This window comes from Chiloscyllium punctatum, chromosome 6 (assembly GCF_047496795.1).
Source record: "Chiloscyllium punctatum isolate Juve2018m chromosome 6, sChiPun1.3, whole genome shotgun sequence".
Taxonomy (NCBI): domain Eukaryota; kingdom Metazoa; phylum Chordata; class Chondrichthyes; order Orectolobiformes; family Hemiscylliidae; genus Chiloscyllium; species Chiloscyllium punctatum.
The window spans coordinates 6,762,190-6,781,845 of record NC_092744.1 but is presented as its reverse complement, the minus strand read 5'-3'; the positions used below and the strand labels follow the sequence as shown (position 1 = coordinate 6,781,845).

General features: G+C 44.5%; 1 protein-coding gene across 3 annotated transcripts in view; it reads right to left on the bottom strand.

The window, feature by feature from the left end:
• LOC140478691 (plastin-1-like) overlaps positions 1-19,656 on the bottom strand; it is a 179,825-nt gene that overhangs the window by 54,372 nt on the left and 105,797 nt on the right. For all 3 annotated transcript variants that reach the window (XM_072571986.1, XM_072571985.1, XM_072571984.1), the window contains exon 4: positions 18,579-18,708. In XM_072571986.1, coding sequence (XP_072428087.1) covers positions 18,579-18,708 — 130 coding nt within the window. The remainder of the gene's footprint in view (positions 1-18,578; positions 18,709-19,656) is intronic.

Sequence of the window (19,656 nt, the reverse complement as noted above, 5' to 3'; positions counted from 1 at the left end):
CTGGACCAGATGGGCCATTGGGCTGAGAAGTGGCAGATGGAGTTGAATTCAGATAAATGCGAGGTGCTGCATTTTGGGACAGCAAATCTTAGCAGGACTTATACACTTAATGGTTAGGTCCTAGAAAGTGTTGCTGAACAAAGAGACCTTGGAGTGCAGGTTCATAGCTCCTTGAAAGTGGAGTCGCAGGTAGATAGGATAGTGAAGAAGGCGTGTGGTATGCTTTCCTTTATTGGTCAGAGTATTGAGTACAGGAGTTGGTAGGTTATGTTGTGGCTGTACAGGACATTGGTTAGGCCACTGTTGGAATATTGCGTGCAATTCTGGTCTCCTTCCTATCGGAAAGATGTTGTGAAACCTGAAAGGTTTCAGAAAAGATTTCCAAAGATGTTCCCAGGGTTGGAGGATCTGAGCTACAGGGAGAGGCTGAACAGTCTGGGGCTGTTTTCCCTGGAGCGTTGGAGGCTGAGGGGTGACCTTATAGAGGTTTACAAAATTATGAGGGGCATGGATAGGATAAATAGACAAAGTCTTTTCATTGGCATCAGGGAGTCCAGAACTAGAGGGCATAGGTTTAGGGTGAGAGGAGAAAGATATAAAAGAGACCTAAGGGGCAACTTTTTCACACAGAGGGTGGTACGTGTATGGAATGAGCTGCCAGAGGATGTGGTGGAGGCTGGTACAATTGCAACATTTAAGAGGCATTTGGATGGGTATATGAATAGGAAGGGTTTGGAGGGATGTGGGCCGGGTGCTGGCAGGTGGGACTAGATTGGGTTGGGATATCTGGTTGGCATGGACAGGTTGGACCGAAGGGTCTGTTTCCATGCTGTACATCTCTATGACTAAGTTAAATTAGCAAGTCGTGATCCAGAGGTCTCAGGTCTAATGTTTTAAAATGCACCAGTCTCCACAAGAAGTAGAGGTAACTTTCCACATTCCTGAGGAAACTCAGGATTAAGGGAACTTAGAACTTCAGTTTGCAGGTGTATTACAAAAAATTAGCAAATGCTTTGGTCAGTCCACAAATATTAATTTTACATGTGCAACAAGCAGTCTTAACCAGTGTATCATTATTCAGAGGCTGTTCAACATTACTACAAGGTAATGAGTATAACAAAATCATTGGCAGTTAGATGTTACTTTGAGGTATGAAATATTATGAGGTCTTCATCTGCAGTTGCTGGCAAGCAGTGTGACCAAAGGTGATCAAAGAAAGCTCACAGGGGAAGGAGGACAGGCTGCCGTTACATGGTACTGACAGGCAAGAGTCCAGGTTGAGGGGAGTGGGCGAGAGAAATAGTGAGAGACACAATCTTGAGGTGCAGTGGGGCACTGGCCTATTCAGGTCATGAGGAGAAAGTGAGGACTGCAGATGCTGGAGATCAGAGCTGAAAATGTGTTGCTGGAAAAGCGCAGCAGGTCAGGCAGCATCCAAGGAGCAGGAGAATCGACGTTTCGGGCATGAGCCCTTCCTCAGGAATGAGTGTGCCAAGCAGGCTAAGGTAAAAGGTAGGGAGGAGGGACTTGGGGGAGGGGCGTTGGAAATGCGATAGGTGGAAGGAGGTTAAGGGGAGGGTGATAGGCCGGAGTGAGGGTGGGGGCGGAGAGGTCAGGAAGGTGGTGCTGAGTTCGAGGGTTGGGACGGAGACAAGATGGGGGAAGGGGAAATGAGGAAACTGGAGAAATCTGAGTTCATCCCATGTGGTTGGAGGGTTCGTAGGCAGAAGATGAAGCGCTCTTCCTCCATCCATCGTGTTGCTATGGTCTGGCGATTGAGGAGTCCAAGGACCTGCATGTCCTTGGCGGAGTGGGAGGGAGAGTTGAAATGTTGAGCCACGGGGTGGTTGGGTTGGTTGGTCCGGGTGTCCCAGAGGTGTTCTCTGAAACGTTCTGCACGTAGGCGGCCTGTCTCCCCAATATAGAGGAGGCCACATTGGGTGCAGCGGATGCAGTAATTGATGTGTGTGGAGGTGCAGGTGAATTTGTGGTGGATATGGAAGGATTCCTTGGGGCCTTGGAGGGAAGCAAGGGGGGAGGTATGGGCGCAAGTTTTGCATTTCTTGCGGTTGCAGGGGACAATAGGTGCAGGAGTAGGCCTTTCAGCCCTTCGAGCCTGCACCGCCATTCAATAGAATCATGGTTGATCATTCCTAATTAGTATCCTCTTCCTGCTTTATCTCCGTAACCCTTGATTCCACAATCCTTGAGAGCTCTATCCAACTCTTTCTTAAATGAATCCAGAGACTGGGCCTCCACTGCCCTCTGGGGCAGACCATTCCACACAGCCACCACTCTCTGGGTGAAGATGTTTCTCATCTCTGTCCTAAATGGTCTACCCCGTATTTGGAAACTGTGTCCTCTGGTTCGGCACTCACCCATCAGCGGAAACATGTTTCCTGCCTCCAGAGTGTCCAATCCTTTAATAATCTTATATGTCTCAATCAGATCCCCTCTCAGTCTTCTAAACTCAAGGATATACAAGCCCAGCCGCTTCAGTCTTTCAGCGTAAGGTCATCCCGCCATTCCAGGAATTGACCTCGTGAACCTACACTGCACTCCCTCAATAGCCAGAATGTCTTTCCTCAAATTTGGAGACCAGAACTGCACACAGTACTCCAGGTGTGGTCTCACCAGGGCCCTGTACAGCTGCAGAAGAACCTCTTTGCTTCTATACTCAATTCCTCTTGTTATGAAGGCCAGCATGCTATTAGCCTTCTTCACTACCTGCTGTACCTGCATGCTTGCCTTCATTGACTGGTGGACAAGAACACCCAGATCTCTGTGTACTGCCCCTTTACCTAAATTGATTCCATTTAGGTAGTAATCTGCCTTCCTGTTCTTGCCACCAAAGTGGATAACCAGACATTTATCCACATTAAACTGCATCTGCCATGCATCTGCCCACTCACCTAACTTGTCCAGGTGACCCTGTAATCTCCTAACATCCTCCTCACATTTCACCCTGTCACCCAGCTTTGTATCATCAGCAAATTTGCTAATGTTATTGCTGATACCATCTTCTATATCATTTACATATATTGTAAAAAGCTGCGGTCCCAGCACGGATCCCTGCAGTACCCCACTGGTCACTGCCTGCCATTCCAAAATGGAGCCGTTGATCACCACCCTTTGTTTCCTATCAGCCAACCAACTTTCAATCCAAGTTAGTACTTTGCCCCCAATACCGTGCGCCCTAATTTTACTCACTAACCTCCTGTGTGGGACTCGATCAAAAGCTTTCTGAAAGTCCAGGTACACTACTGGATCTCCCTCGTCCATCTTCAGAGTTACATCCTCAAAAAATTCCAGAAGATTAGTCAAGCATGATTTCCCCTTCATAAATCCATGCTGACACTGACCTATCCTGTTACTACTATCCAGATGTGTCATAATTTCATCCTTTATAATAGACTCCAGCATCTTTCCCACCACTGAGGTCAGACTAACTGGTCTAGAATTTCCTGCTTTCTCTCTCCCACCTTTCTTAAAAAGTGGTATCACATTAGCCACCCTCCAATCCTCAGGAACCGACCCAGAATCTATCGAACTCTGGAAAATAATCACCAACACATCCACGATTTCCCGAGCCACCTCCTTCAGTACCCTGGGATGTAGACCATCAGGCCCCGGGGACTTATCAACCTTCAGACCTCACAGTCTCTCCAACACCAATTCCTGGCAAATATAAATTCCCTTAAGTTCAGGTCCTTCAGCCACTGTTACCTCGGAGATTGCTTGTGTCTTCCCCAGTGAACACAGATCTGAAGTACCAATTCAATTCTTCTGCCATTTCTTTGTTCCCCGTAATATATTCCCCTGTTTCTGTCTTCAAGGGCCCAATTTTAGTCCTAACCATTTTTTTGCCTTGCACATACCTAAAAAAGCTTTTACTATCCTCCTTTATATTTTTGGACAGTTTACCTTTGTACCTCATTTTTCCTCTGCATATTTCCTTCTTAGTAATCCTCTGTTGTTCTTTTAAAGCTTCCCAGTCCTCAGTTTTCCCACTTATCTTTGCTATGTTATACTTTTTCTCTTTTAACTTTATATGTTTCTTAACTTCCCTAGTCAGCCACAGCCACCCATGCCTCCTCCTGGGATCTTTCTTCCTTTTTGGAATGAACTGATCCTGCATCTTCTGCATTATACAAAGAAATATCCGCCATTGTTCCTCCACAGTCATCCCTGCTAAGGTATTGCACCATTGAACTTTGGCCAGCTCCTCCCTCATAGCTCCATAGTTCCCTTTATTCAACAGAAATATTGTCACTTCCGATTGTACCCACTCCCTCTCAAATTGCAGATTGAAGCTTATTGTATTATGGTCACTACTTCCCAATGGCTCCTTCACTTCGAGGTCCCTGACCAATTCTGGTTCGTTGCATAATACCAGATCCAGAATTGCCTTCTCCCTGGTCGGCTCCAGCACCAACTGCTCTAAGAATCCATCTCGGAGTCACTCCACAAAGTCTCTTTCTTGAGGTCCAATACCATCCTGATTCTCCCAGTCTACCTGCATGTTGAAATCCCCCATAACTGTAGTAACATCTTTGCAACAGGCCAATTTCAGCTCCTGATTGAACTTACAACCGACATCCAGACTACTGTTTGCGGGCCTGTAGATGACTCCCAAGAGGGTCTTTTTACCCTTAGTATTTCGAAGCTCTATCCACACTGACTCTACATCCCCTGACTCTAGGTTCCCCCCGCGCAAGGGACTGAATATCCTCCCTTACCAACAAAGCTACCCCACCCCCTCTGCTCGTCAGTCTGTCCTTACGATAGCACGTATAGCCTTGAATATTCATTTCCCAGGCCCTGTCCACTTGAAGCCACGTCTCAGTTATCCCCACAATATCGTATCTGCCAATTTCCCAAAGAGCCTCAAGCTCATCCATCTGATGTCTAATGCTTCATGCATTCATGTATAGTATTTTTAATTTGTTACTGCCCTGACCCTTCCCATCAACCCCTATTTCACTCAACCTTGCAGCATGATCCCTTTCCAAGTTTGCTGCCTCATTGATACGAAGGTGCCGGGAGTGCAGGTTGGGTTGGTGGGGGGTGTGGACCTGACAAGGGAGTCACGGAGGGAGTAGTCTTTTCAGAACGCTGATAGGGGAGGGGAGGGAAATATATCCCTGGTGGTGGGGTCCATTTGGAAGTGGCGGAAATGACGACAGATGATACTATGTATATGGAGGTTGATGGGGTGGTCGGTGAGGACCAGTGGTGTTCTGGATTAGTGGTGCTGGAAGAGCACAGCAGTTCAGGCAGCATCCAAGTAGCTTCGAAATCGACGTTTCGGGCAAAAGCCCTTCATCAGGAATAAAGGCAAATCCACACTTCAGGCTCACTGCCTTTATTCCTGATGAAGGGCTTTTGCCCGAAACGTCGATTTCGAAGCTATTTGGATGCTGCCTGAACTGCTGTGCTCTTCCAGCACCACTAATCCAGAATCTGGTTTCCAGCATCTGCAGTCATTGTTTTTACCCAGTGGGGTTCTGTCCTGGTGGCAGTTGGAGGGGTGGGGCTCAAGGGCGGAGGAGCGGGAAGTGGAGGAGATGTGGTGGAGAGCATCGTCAATCACATCTGGGGGGGAAATTGCTGTCTTTGAAGAAGGAGGCCATCTGGGTTGTACAGTTTTGGAACTGGTCCTCCTGGGAGCAGATGCGGCGGAGACAAAGGAATTGGGAATATGGGATGGCGTTTTTACAGAGGGCAGGGTGGGAGGAGGTGTAGTATAGGTAGCTGTGGGAGTCGGTCGGCTTATAGTAAATGTCCGTGTCGATTCGGACGTCCGAGATAGAAATGGAGAGGTCTAGGAAGGGGAGGGAGGAGTCTGAGACGGTCCAGGTGAATTTGAGGTCGGGGTGGAAGGTGTTGGTCAAGTGGATGAACTGTTCAACCTCCTCGTGGGAGCACAAGGCAGCGCCGATACAGTCATCGATGTAGCGGAAGAAAAGGTGGGGGGTGGTGTCAGTGTAGCTGCGGAAGATGGACTGTTCCACATATCCTACGAAGAGGCAGGCATAGCTGGGGCCCATGTGGGTGCCCATGGCTACTCCTTTGGTTTGGAGGAAGTCAGAGGATTGGAAAAGAGAAGATGTTCAGGATGAGGACCAGTTCAGTCAGTCGAAGGAGGGGGTCAGTGGAAGGGTACTGGTTGGTACGGCGGGAAAGGAAGAAGCGGAGGGCTTTGAGTCCATCGTGATGGGGGATGGAGGTGTACAGGGACTGGATGTCCATGGTGAAGATAAGGCGGTGGGGACCAGGGAAGCAAAAATCATGGAGGTGGGGAGGGCGTGGGTAGTGTCCCGAACGTAGGTAGGGAGTTCTTGGACTAAGGGGGACAGGACCGTGTCGAGGTATGCAGAGATGAGTTCGGTGGGGCAGGAGCAGGCTGAGACAATGGGTCGGCCGGGGTGGTCAGGTTTGTGGATTTTGGGCAGGAGGTAGAAACGGGCGGTGCGGGGTTGTGGGACTATGAGGTTGGAGGCGGTGGATGGGAGATCCCCTGAGGTGATGAGGTCATAGATGGTCTGGGAGATGATGGCTTGGTGGTGGGAGGTGGGGTCATGGTCAAGGGGGCAGTAGGAGGTCGTGTCTGCGAGCTGGCGTTTAGCCTTAGCAGTGTAAAAGGTCAGTGCACCAAACTACTACCGCGCCTCCTTTGTCTGCTGGTTTGATAGAGAGGTTGGGGTTGGAACGGAAGGAGTGGAGGGCTGCACGTTCCGAGGGTGAGAGGGGGGCGACAGGTTGAGGCGGTTAATGTCGCGGCGGCAGTTGGCTATGAAGAGATCGAGGGCAGGTAAGAGGCCAGCATGGGGTGTCCAGGTGGATGAGGTGTGTTGGAGGCGGGAGAAGGGGTAGTCAGAGGGTGGGCGGGAGTCCTGGTTGAAGAAGTAGGCGTGGAGGCGAAGGCGGCAGAAGAATTGTTCGATGTCTCGCCGCTTGTTGAACTCATTAATCCGAGAGCGTAGGGGAATGAAGGTGAGGCCTCTGCTGAGGACTGATCTTTCATCCTCAGAGAGGGGTAGTTCTGGAGGGATGGTGAAAACACGGCAGGGCTGGGAGCTAGGACCTGGTGTGGGGCTAGAGCTTGGAGTGGGGACGGGGTTAGGCATGGGGGCAGGAACAGAGATCGGCGTGGGGGCGGGGTTAGGCATGCGGACGGATATCGGCGTGGGGGCGGGGTTAGGCGTGGTGACGGAGATCGGCGTGGGGGCGGAGACGCATGCGGCGTGGTCGTTGGTCATGAGCATGGTTTGCTCCTTCTGGTCCCATCAAACATATTAACAATATGGTGAGAGCCTTGTGATATTGCCACCAGACTGGAAACCTAGAGACCCAGCTAATGTTCTGGGGCCTGAGTTCAAAATTGACTGTGGCAGATGGTTGATTCTGAATACAATAATATCTGGAAATAAAACTTTAATGACATTGAAACCATTGTTTGTCGTCATAAAAGCACATCTGGATCACTAATGACAAAGAATTGCCATCTTTATCCAGTTCTGGCCTACATGTGACTCCAGACTGACAGCAATATGGTCCACTCTTCATTGCCCTCTGAAATTACCTAGCAAGCCACTCATGTCCTTTCAACCTCACAAAATAAACTAGTTGTTGCTGTGTAGTTTTAAGGCACTGAAAAAACGCAATGATAACTTCAGCCATGTTGACCCTGCAAAGATCTGGGCATTCTCAACATTGACACCAAACTCCCTGAATTTTTTTAAAATTCTCTCATTAGGTGTAGGTAAAGTTGGCTGGTTGAACATTTGTTGCCTGTCCCTAGTTGCCCTTGAGAAGGTGACGGTGAGCTGCCTTCTTGAATTGCTGCAGTCCAAGTCCTATGGGTAGGCCCACAATGCCCTTAGGAAGGGAATTCCAAGACTTGGATCCAGCAACACTGAAGGAATAGCAATATACTTCCAAGTCAGGATGGGGAGTGGCTTGGAGGGGAACTTGCAGGTGATGGTGTTCCCATGTATCTACTCGCCTTCTGGATGGAAGTGGTCATGGGTTTGGAAGATGCAATCTAAGGAGCTTCAGTGAATTTCTGCAGTGCATCTTGTCCATAGCACACACTGCTGCCACGGAGCGTCGGTGGTGGAGGGAGTGGATGCCAATTATGTGGGCTGCTTTACCCAGACTGTCAATCTTTTTGAGTGTTATTGGAGTAGTGTTCATCAAGGCAAGTATCTGTAGCCTTCAACCCTTTCTGGACATCCTATGGAGAGAATCAAATTAGTTGGAAACAGGCTTCTTGATGCTTTGGTCATCTGGAGGAGGCAGAGATGTTCTTTGTTCCCAAGGGTTCTGCCATTCACTGTATAATTTCCACCTTGTACCTGGCCTTTCAAAATGCATCACCTCACATTCGCCCAGATTAAACTCCATCTGCCATTTTTCTGCCCATGCCTCCAACTGATCTGTATCCTGCTGTATCCTCTGACAATCCTCCTCACTATCCACAACTTCACCAATCTTTGTATCTTACTCTGCAAACTTACTAATTAGACCAGCTACATTTTCCTCCAAATCATTTATCTAGATCACAAACAGCAGAGGCAGCACTGATTCCTGTGGAACACCATGAATCATAGCCCTCCATTCCAAAAAGCATCCTTCCACCACTACCCTCTGTCTCCTATGACTAAGCTCATTCTGTATCCATCTTGCTAGCTCACCCCTGATACCATGTGCCTTTACCCACCCTTATATCCCAGGCCCTGTCATGACATGGCTTGCTTTCACCACATCCTCTCACTCACGCTCGAAACATTGATTCTCCTGTGCCTCGGATGCTGCCTGAAGGCTGTGCTTTTCCAGAACCATATCCTTTGACTCTTGCTTTCATCACAGCCAACCCATTTTCACTTACTCAGAGTCAGTAATACAGCATAGAAGCAGATTTATCAGTTCAACCGGAGGCATTGCATTTTGGTAAAACAGAGGGCAGAACGTCTATAATTAAAAGTCGGGCCTTGAGTAGTATTCTAGAACAGAGACCTAGGAGTTCAGGTACCTTAGAGTATAGGAGTTGGGACGTTATGTTGAGGTTGTACAAGATATTGGTGAGGCCTCTTCTGGTGTATATGCCCAGTTCTGGTCTCCCTGTTATAGGAAGGATATTATCAAGCTAGAGAAGGTTCAGAGTAGATTTACCAGGATAATACGACAAATGGAGGGTTTGAGTTATAAGGAGAGGCTGGAACTTCTTTCACTGGAGTGCACAAGCTGAAAGGTGACCTGAGAGGTTTATAACATCATGAGGGGCATAGATAAGGTGATTGGCAGGTGTCTTTGTCCTAGGGTGGGGGACTTCAAGACTAGGGGGCATGTTTTTAAGGCAAGAGGAAAAAGATTTTTAAAAAGACACGAGGGACATTTTCTTTCTAAAAAGGAGGTACATGTATGCAATGAACTTCCAAAGGAAGTGGTGGATGTGGGTACAATTATAATGTTTAAAAGATATTTAGATAACTACAAAAATAAGAAATATTTGGAGGAATATGCGCCAAGCACAGGCAGATGGGACCAGTTCAGTTTGGGATTATTTTCAGCATGTACTGGTTGAACCAAAGGATTTGTTTCTGTGCTGTGACTAAAATCTGATCCAAAATATTCATTTAATATCTCTCCCATCTCCTGAGGTTCAACACAAAGTCAACCTCTTTGATCTTTATGGGACCCTCCTGTCTCTCTAGTTGATCTCTTGGATTATCCTTAACCTTATTTCCTAAAGCGCTCTCATATCCTCTTTGCTTTCCTGATCTCCCCCTTAAGAATGTCCCTACACCCTTTAAACTGTTCAAGAGATTCGTTTGAACCTAGTTATCCATATCAAATAGGATTCTTTTTCATTCTTGACTAGAACCTCTATCTTTATTCATCCATTGTTCCCTAATCCTACCAACCTGACCTTTCCCTCTCACAGCAACATAACGACTCTGAACTCTCATTATCACACTTTTAAAAGCCTCCCATTTATGAGATGTCCCTTTACCTACAGTCTACTCCAATCAACTTTTGGAAGTTCTTGGCTCATGCCATTAAAATTTGCCCTTCTCAGTTTAAAAACTTTAAATTTTTATTGAAGACTAATCCTTTCCCCTAACTACTCTAAAACAGAGTATTATGATTATTGGACCAAAAGCATTCCCGTACTATCAATACAGTCACCTGTCCTGTCTTATTTCCCAAGACAAGGTCAACTTTTGCTCCGAAGAAACACTTACACATTGAGAAAAGTTTCTTTATCAAAAGACATTTAACTAATTTTCATCATCCAAATCTTTAACATTGGTAGTCCCAATCAATGTTTGGAAAATCAAAATCACCTACTACTACCTTATCATTCTTGCATATGCCCGAGATCTCTACATATTTGCTCCTCAATTTCCCTCTGACTATTGGGAGCATCTATACTACAATCCCATCAAGGTGATCATTTTGCTTCTATTTCTAATTTCAAGCCATAGGTTTTCAGTGGACAACTCTTCAGAAATATCTTCACTGGTTACAGCAGTAATGTTTTCTTTCATCAAAACCGCCAGCCCCCCCACCAATCTCCTCTTTTGCCCTCTTTCCATCCTTCTACCTATTCATTGTTGACTAAGTGAAGGAAGATGAAAAGTTCAATAGATGATAATGAAGACAATCTGCCTAACATTTTTCTTCTCTCTTTCTCTCTCTGGGCTCCATCTCCAACTATGTGCTCACCCCATCCCATTATCAGCATTTACAGAGGGACCTTGATTATCCAAAGGACACAGGCGGGTCTATTTCATTCGGTTAATCGAATGCTCGATAACATAGTTAGCCATGTGGCGGGGCCTTGCAATTTTGTTTGGATCATCCAAAATCCAGTTAATTGAAAGCTGGATAATGGAGGTTCCTCAATTACCCAAACAAGACAGTATTTACAAAATGTTGCATTAAACGGATGAGGAATAGAATTTTCTGACTTCAATTGAAATGCACTACCTTGAGGCCTTGTTCAGATAATCCGAAATTTGGATAATTGATGTTCAGATAACTGAGGTTGTTCTGCATACCACATTTTTCAAAATGCTGTCAGATCTGAAGAAGAGTCAGTGTTCGGTCTGTCTCTCCACAGTTGCTGCCAGACCTGATGTCCTCCAGCAATTTCTGGTTTTGTTCCAGACTTCAACCAATTCAATTCACTCCACTCCACATCAATAAACAGTTGGAAGCACAGGATACTGCAAAAGGCTATGGGCCCTGACAACATTCTGGCAATAGTACTGTAGACTCGGGCTCCAGTAGTTGCTGCTCCTTAGCTAAGCTCCTCCAGTACAGTTACAACACTGATATCTACCTGACAACATGGAAAATTGCCCAGGTATGTCCTGTCTGCAAAAAGCTGGACACAGCCAATTCTGGTTCCATCAGTCTACCCTCTATCATTAATAAAGCAATGGAAGGTGTCATCAACAGTGCTATCAAGCAGCACCTGCTCAGCAATGCTCAGTCTGGATTCCACAAGGGCCATTCAACTCCTGATTTCATTACAGCCTTGGGTTCAAACATACACAAAACAGCTGAATTCCAGCGGTCAGACAACTGCTTTCAATATTAAAGCTGCATTTGACCAAATGTGGCATCAAGGAGCACTGGCAAAACTGGAATCAAGGTAGAAAACTGAAAACTCTCTGCTCATTGGAGTCATACCTGGCACGTAGGAAGATGCTTGTTATTGTTAGAGGTCAACCATCTAGGTTTGGGCTGACATGTAGCAAACAACATTCGTGCCACAAAATTGTCAGGCAATGACCTTCTCCAACAAGAATCAAATCATCAGCCCTTGGCATTCAATGGTGTTATCACCACTACCAACAGCCTGGCATTGCCAGTGGCCAGAGACTGAACTGCACTAGCCATGTAAATATGGCAGCCACAAGACCAAGTCAGAGGCTAGGAATCCTGTAATTCACCTTCTGACCTCAAGGCCTGCCCCACCATCAACAAGGCACAAATCAGGAGTGTGACAGAATACTTCCCATTCACCTCGATGGATGCAGCTCCAACACCACAAGCAGCTTGACACCATCCAGGACACAGCTGCACATCCACAAGCATCCACTCCCTCCACCATCAATACTCAGTAGCAGCAGTGTGTACCATCCACAAGGTGCATTGCCGGAATTCACCAAGGCTCCTCAGAATACCTTTGAAATTCATAACCATTAACATCTAGAATGACAAGGGCAACAGATACATACAAACACCACCCCAGCAAAGTTTTCCTCCACTCACCATCCTGACTTGGAAATTGATCGCTGTTCTTTCAGTGTCATTGGGTCAAAATCCTGGAATTCCCTCCTGAACGGCAATGTAGAGCTACCGACAGCACATGGACTCTGGTAGTTCAAGAGAACTGCTCAGTACCATCTTCTCAACTGGTATCTATTGATGGGTAATTAATGCTGGCCCAGTCAGTGACACCCCCATCGGACAGACGAACCAACCTTTGGCAACAGCACAACCCGGCACTGATACAAATTACACGACCATTGAAATGGCAAGATTCTGTGACCAGTTACATTCACAGCTAAATCATATGTGGTACTTTCGGACAAGTTAATGCCTGGGCCAGTCTAACCACGAGTATCCCTTATTCCCAATAAAGGGCTTATGCCCGAAACGTCAATTCTCCTGCTCCTCGGATACTGTCTGACCAGCTGTGCTTTTCCAGCACCACACCCTCAACTCTGATCTCCAACATCAGCAGTCCTCACTTTCTCCTAACCACGAGAAACCCACCATAAAAGTAATCCACATTACAGCCATTATTACAGCTAGTGCAGAGCAAACATTCCCTGGCAACCAACATGGTAACTTTGAAGCCAAGTTTCCATGGCTTTGAGTCCTGCTTAGAGCTGCAATTGCAGTTTCCAATGGAAAATGTCGACAGGCTAATAGGACTGTTCAGGATACAAAGAATGAATAATTAAACAATAACAAAATGAGTTTTGGCTTTGTTTTTCTAATGCAGCTCATACATTTGTACAAGTATTTCATATCCATTTTTTTGTTGGTTTCTCTTCAGTATCCCTTATATAGGGGACTACATCATCATCATCATTCTTTGCTTTCAGAGACGAGGTGATTTTCCAAAACATGCTTGCTGAAGGCTTTTTCCAGTCTCCAACATTAAACTTTACGACTATTGCACTATCCTGCACAGTTCCATTATGTATCACAGAGGGTCAGGCAGGGTTCAGGAGTAGCACCATCTCAGACTTCAAGGTGCGTTTTCTTCCACCTCAAGAGATACAACTCCGGAAGGTGGACAGTTGGAGGCGCTGTCCTTCAGCTCAGACATTAACCCTTGCATGGTTCTGTTTCTGAGAAAATAAAGTGACATGCTCCTCAATATCCAAAGCAATATCTATCCTACAGCCACTATCTAAAGCATATCATCTGCCCATTGTCTTTGTGGAACCTCAGGTTTGCAAATTGATTTCCTGATTTCTACATTACAACAGGGACTACACTTCAACAGAAGTTCATTGGTCATAAACGCATTGAGACTTCCAAAGGGCCCGAAAACCACTGTCAATGCAATTCCTCTTTTCCTATTTCAACAACATAGGGCAGGAATTTACCAAGTAGCAGAGTTGTCCTTCTCTGCCACTCTAGAGTGGGTGGAGAAAGAATGCCCCCTGATCCTAGCTGCTCCTCAATCTTGTAATTCTTCGAGGAATTTTATTCCTCTAAAGATACCTGGTGAAGTGGGTCCATGAGGGAGGCATCTTATACTCGACCCTGCCCTCCTAACAGGATAACCTGACGCGGACTTTCTCCTATCAGTCTCAACCGAGGCCATGCAGGACACTACTCTTAATCGGTCATTAAAACGGCCATTAGAAAGATTCCATTCAGGAGAGCATGAGCAGGCCATGCAGGGTGAAATGGTAAAGGTTGGTGGGTGGACGTCCCTGACCCCAAGCCCACAGTGATCCATAAAACACTGCCCTCCCTCTTAGTCTTTCTTGGAGGTTGGAGTCTGTTGGGTCTGTTTGGAAAAGCCTTCCTCTGATTCCTATTCTTCAATAATTTTTTATCCCTAAACAGATGTGGAAATGATTACCTGTAACCAAATTTAATTTGATTTTCAGAGATCAGAAGGAACATCCCAGCGGCTGCACAGAAAGCAAAATTATTCATGGAGAGCTTGTCAGAGAGTAAACCAAGAGCTTCCCTGGTGCCCGACATATCCTCCACAACCCTGATTCACTGTAGCCATGAATTAGATTCACACTGGAGCCTCTACATCAACAAGAGATAGCGTTCCAGGCAACAGTACCAGTAATTTCTCCAAACAGCAATAGTTTGGTTCCCAATAGTGCACACAGACTTCTTATTTTAATATACATTAGATATTGACAGGTAGCTGCTGTGCCTGTTCCTGGAATAGACCAAAGGATTCAATTTAATCAGTAATAGCTCTTTCTAATGCTGTTCTCGTAATTATCTTCAGAAGACTGACAGTTCCAACATAGCTGTCCGATATTGTATTTGTGTTGGTGGGTGGGGTGGGGTGGTGGTGGTGGGGATGGGGGTGGTGGTGTTGGTGGGTGGGGTGGTGGGGGCGAAGCTATGCCACAAAGTTAACTTCCTCCATTGCTCTTCAATGGATCTTCTTTTAATTAAACAGAGGGGCAAGAAATAGTTTGTTGCCTGGAATAACTGTTTCAATAAAATACTTTTTCAAAGACTGGGTATTGGTGGCAACTCCTTAAAAAGGTGAAGCACAGAAGTTAATAAATTTACGCAGAATATTGATGATTGCAAGTTGACTCGAAAGATGAGTCAGTGACAGAAGGACTTTGTGTGGTCGACATTCAGAGCCAAATCATTAATGATAGCAAGCAGCATCAGCATTATACGTGCTGACTCATCAAGGTCTCCAATTCATCTTTGATTCTTATAATGAGTATTAATCCATCTAAAATGAATCAACGTATTGAGAAAACAAAATAAAAACCAAAATATCTGCGGGTACTGGAAATCAGAAACAAAAACAGAAATTGCTGGAAATGCTCAGCAGTTCTGCTTTCTTTCCAGAGATGCTGCCAGGATTAATGCTCCAGGTCCAGTGACCCTATCCCAGGACTGGCATATTGAGAAGGCATTTTGTGTATCAGGGAAAGATCTGCAAACAGTGATATGCGCACCAACTGCTATTCATGGGTAGTTGTGGAGGATAGGAAGAGGAGTATTGCTTTTTTTCCATTTAGTCTAAATATTAGCTTTAAAATTGGTATTTGTAAGACAAGCTAAATTCCTCAGCAGCTCCATTTCATGGTACTTAATAAAACAATAACTTGCATTTATCTAGCACCTTTCACACAGTGCAAATGTTCCAAGGTGCAACATTGTGTCATTATTAAACAAAATTTGGGCATGTCAGGAAATGTTGGGGTATATGTGAAAAATGTGGTCTGAAAGATGAGTTTTAATGGGTGTCACTAAAGAGAGTTAGAAAGGTGGAGAGATGTGGGAATGGACTTCAAAGTTAAGTTCACCAATCGTGGATATTTAGACAGAGGGTACACACCTTGGAGGGCAGCAAAGCTTGAAAAGGGTTATAAGGACCAGCAGGGGTGAGGCCATGGAGACTCCTGAAACATGAGAATTAAAACAAAACACATTGTTTAACTGAGAGCCACTGTCGATCAATGGGTGAACTGTCCTTGGAGTTGTGAACAGTCTCACGTTTAATCATGGGAAGCATATGGGAGGCTAGTTAAAAAAAAAACAGTAGTTACCTCTACACTGGATTATTTCAAAAGAAACGAATGAGGAATTCAGCAACAGTTGTGATAAGGCAGATGGAGTCAGGTGAGTGTAGAAATGTGTGGTTGATGTGGCTATGAATTCAGAAACTCATTGCCATTTAAAAGTCTGATAGCAGTCAGTCTCTGGGGAATCACGAGATGAGTTACAAACTGCAGTCTTCCTAGCTTCTGATCTGCTCTTGTAGCCAATGTGTTTATATAGCAAGTCCACTTCAGTCCACCTCAGTTTCTGGTCAATCATAACTCCCAGGATATTGATCATGGGAGATTCAGTGTTGGCAAAGCCACTGAATGTCATGGGATAATCATTAGATCGTTTCTTATTGAAGATGGTCAGAGTTTGGTTTGCATGTGTTACGAATGTTATTTGCCACTTGCAAGCCTGGATGTGGTCCAGATCTTGTTACATTTGAACATAACTGCTTCAGTGTCTGAGGAGTTGTGAATGGTGTTGAACATTCCACAATCATCAGTGAACATCCCCTCTTCTGACCTTAAGGTCTTTGACGAAGCAGCTGAAGATGGTTGGGCCGAGGCCATTACCCTGAGAAACTCCTGCAGAGATGTCCTGGAGCTGAGATGACTGATCTCCAACAACCACAATCATTTTCCTGTGTATTAACAGTGGAGAGTTGTTCCCTGTCTCCTAATTCCATTTAATCCCAGTTTTGCTAGGGTTCCTTAATGCCACACACAGTCAAATGCAGCTTTCAATGTCAAGGGTGGTCACTGGTAATTCTGTTCAAATAAAATTCTCAAGAAACTATAGTAAACTGGTCAAACAGGACTTCCCTTCATATATCCATGTTGACACTGGCCAAACTGAATTATTTTCTGAACATACAGTAATCAAACTTGATAACAGATTATCGTATTTCCCCGACTAGTGATTGCTTGCATAAAGGGGAGGGAGGGAGAGACAGACAGACAGAAAGAGAAAGAGAGAGAGAGAGAGAGAGAGAGAGAGAGAGAGAGAGAGAGAGAGAGAGAGAGAGAGAGAGAGAGAGAGAAAAAAAGAGAGAGAAAAAAAGAGAGTGAGAGAGAGAGAAAAAGAGAGCAAGGGAGAAGAAAAAAAGAGAGAGAGAGAGAGAAGAGAGAGAGAGAGAGAAAGAGAGAGAAAGAGAGAAAGAGAGAGAAAGAGAGAGAAAGAGAGAGAAAGAGAGAGAAAGAGAGAGAAAGAGAGAGAAAGAGAGAGAAAGAGAGAGAGAGAAGAGAGAGAAAGAGAGAGAAAGAGAGAGAAAGAGAGAGAAAGAGAGAGAAAGAGAGAGAAAGAGAGAGAAAGAGAGAGAAAGAGAGAGAAAGAGAGAGAAAGAGAGAGAAAGAGAGAAGAGAAAGAAAGAGAAAGAAAGAGAAAATGAAAGAGAAAGAAAGAAAGAAGGAGAGAAAGAAAGAAGAAGGAGAGAAAGAAAGAAGAAGGAGAGAAAGAAAGGAGAGAAAGAAAGAGAAAGAGAGAAAGAAAGAGAAAGAGAGAAAGAGAGAAAGAGAGAGGGAAAGAAAGAGAGAAAGAAAGAAAGAGAAAGAGAGAAAGAGAGAAAGAGAAAAAGAGAGAGGGAGAGAAAAAAGAGAGAGAGAGAGAGAAAGATAAAAAGAGAGAAAGATAGAAATAAAAGAGGGAGAAAGAAAAAAAAAGGAGGGAGAAAGAAAAAGAGGGAGAAAGAAAAAGAGGGAGAAAGAGAAAAGGGAGAAAGAGAAAAGGGAGAAAGAGAAAAGGGAGAAAGAGAAAAGGGAGAAAGGAGGGGAAGAGATAGGCAAGGAAAAAAAAGAAAGACAGAAAGAGAGGATAAGGAGAAGAAAAAAAAAAGGAAATAGAAAGGATGAAATAATTTGACAATCTGCTTTGACTTCAAATGATCAAGTGCAGAGTCACAACTGGACTAACAATAAAAAGTGTATTAATCAAATCATGAAGCTGCATAAAACAGTTTCTAAATATTCTTCATATCAATTGTGCTTTCCATGTTGGACAGTTGCATGTCACCAAATAAATAAAGCCAAGGTTTACATTAATGAAGTATCTGTCAAAATCGGCTTCTCTTCTGAAAGGTCACAACAATGTTGGCTTTAAATTCTGAAGGAACATAGGGACAATGTTGCAGCAAATAAAATGTTGTTGCCCAAAGCCAGTGGCAAGAGATTAAGAAAGCACAAATGGCTCATTGGTTATTTATGAAGTTCAAACTGACTTCGACAGAGACTTGGATCTTTGCAATGCAGCACACAATGTGCCCATTAAAGGAGCAGATAATATTAATGTGGAAAAATGAAAAAAATGTATTTTCTTTGATAGGTGTCACAAAGGCGACCATAGCCATGCTTCAGAGGTAATATCAAGCTATAAAAATAGCCAATGAATTATAATGCCCCTTCACAAATTAAATGGGAATATTTTGAATGGTTGATTGAGCATGCTAAACAACTCTATTCATAATGTACGTATCTCTACTCATAATCACATGATTCAATGAGTGCCATTGCAATGTAGTCAATTTCCCCCGAAATTCTGGCCAGGATTGACAAAATCCACATTCTTATTACTGTTCTGTTAAAGAATATTCTCCTGGATTGCAGGTTGAATCATGCTCAGTCCAATCAACTGGACCTGGACTTGAACTCTGATTTCAAAAAAGAATATCCAAAAAACTAAATGTGCTAGATGGAACTCGCTATTCACCCCATTCCCAAGAACTGCTGAGACAACTGGTCAAGTAGTAAACACACTGTAGAAAGTTACAGATGTACCTTCATAAGAATGCTGCGTTCCTTCACTGGAGCGGTCAGACATTCCACCAATTGCACAAATTCCCTCTTTCTTGTTGATGACTTTCCTGAATGTTTTGCTGATCTCTTTGTCTTTCAGCTCTTGGAAAACCTGAAAAGTTACAAAACAAAAAAGTCAGTGAAATGTTCTGGTTGGCACAACTGCTGTGTATTATGTAAATTTGTGTGGTCTTCTTTCAACGTTGCAGACCATATTCACCTCTCTATATCAGGAGACTAAACGTTGACTGGGTGGCTGCTTTACAGAACATCTCCATTGAGTCTGCGGGCATGACCCCAAGATTCCAGTAGCCTGTCATTTACACTCTTCACCCTTGTCCTCATTCTAAACTCTCCCTGTCCTTGTTCTAATGCGGAGTTCCAATTACATTCAGCGTATGCCTAAGGTACAGCATCTCAGATGTCTATTGCAGCCTTCCATACTGATTACCAAATTTAACAATTTCAGACTGCAATCTCTGTACATTTTGTTTCTTTCAGTTTTAAACTAATTTCCTCTTATTTAGCTTTAGATGGCAGTCACCATTAGACTTCTTCTAGGCACTTTTGTTTCCTTACTGTCCCACTATTGGTCCCCGTGACCCCACAACACCAACCTTTTGTTACTCAAGCTCTTCTGCCCTCCACCCGATCTCAGATCTTCTGTTCTGGTTTAATTATCACTAGCTAAATCAATGGCATTCCTAACTTTTCCCAGTTCTCAAATTTTTATTGACCTGAAAACATTATTTTTACTTTTCTCTCAACAGATGCTGTAAGTACAGTATTTCCAAATTTTCTTATTTATTATCACCACCAGTGAAGGTAGGATCAGGTGATGTTCTTACCCAGTTAGTCTGTCTCACAGTGTAAACAATATTCCTCAAAAAAACCAACAGACCAATTTAACTGAAGTGTGGTATACAGCAAGGAAAGGACTTCCGCGAATCTGTGAATCAAGACCCAGGAATTACTTTGAAATCATTAAGTGAACTGCCTTTTTCTTCTAGAATAGTGTACATCATATTTTAGAATGTTGTCTACTGTATGAGCTGTGAAG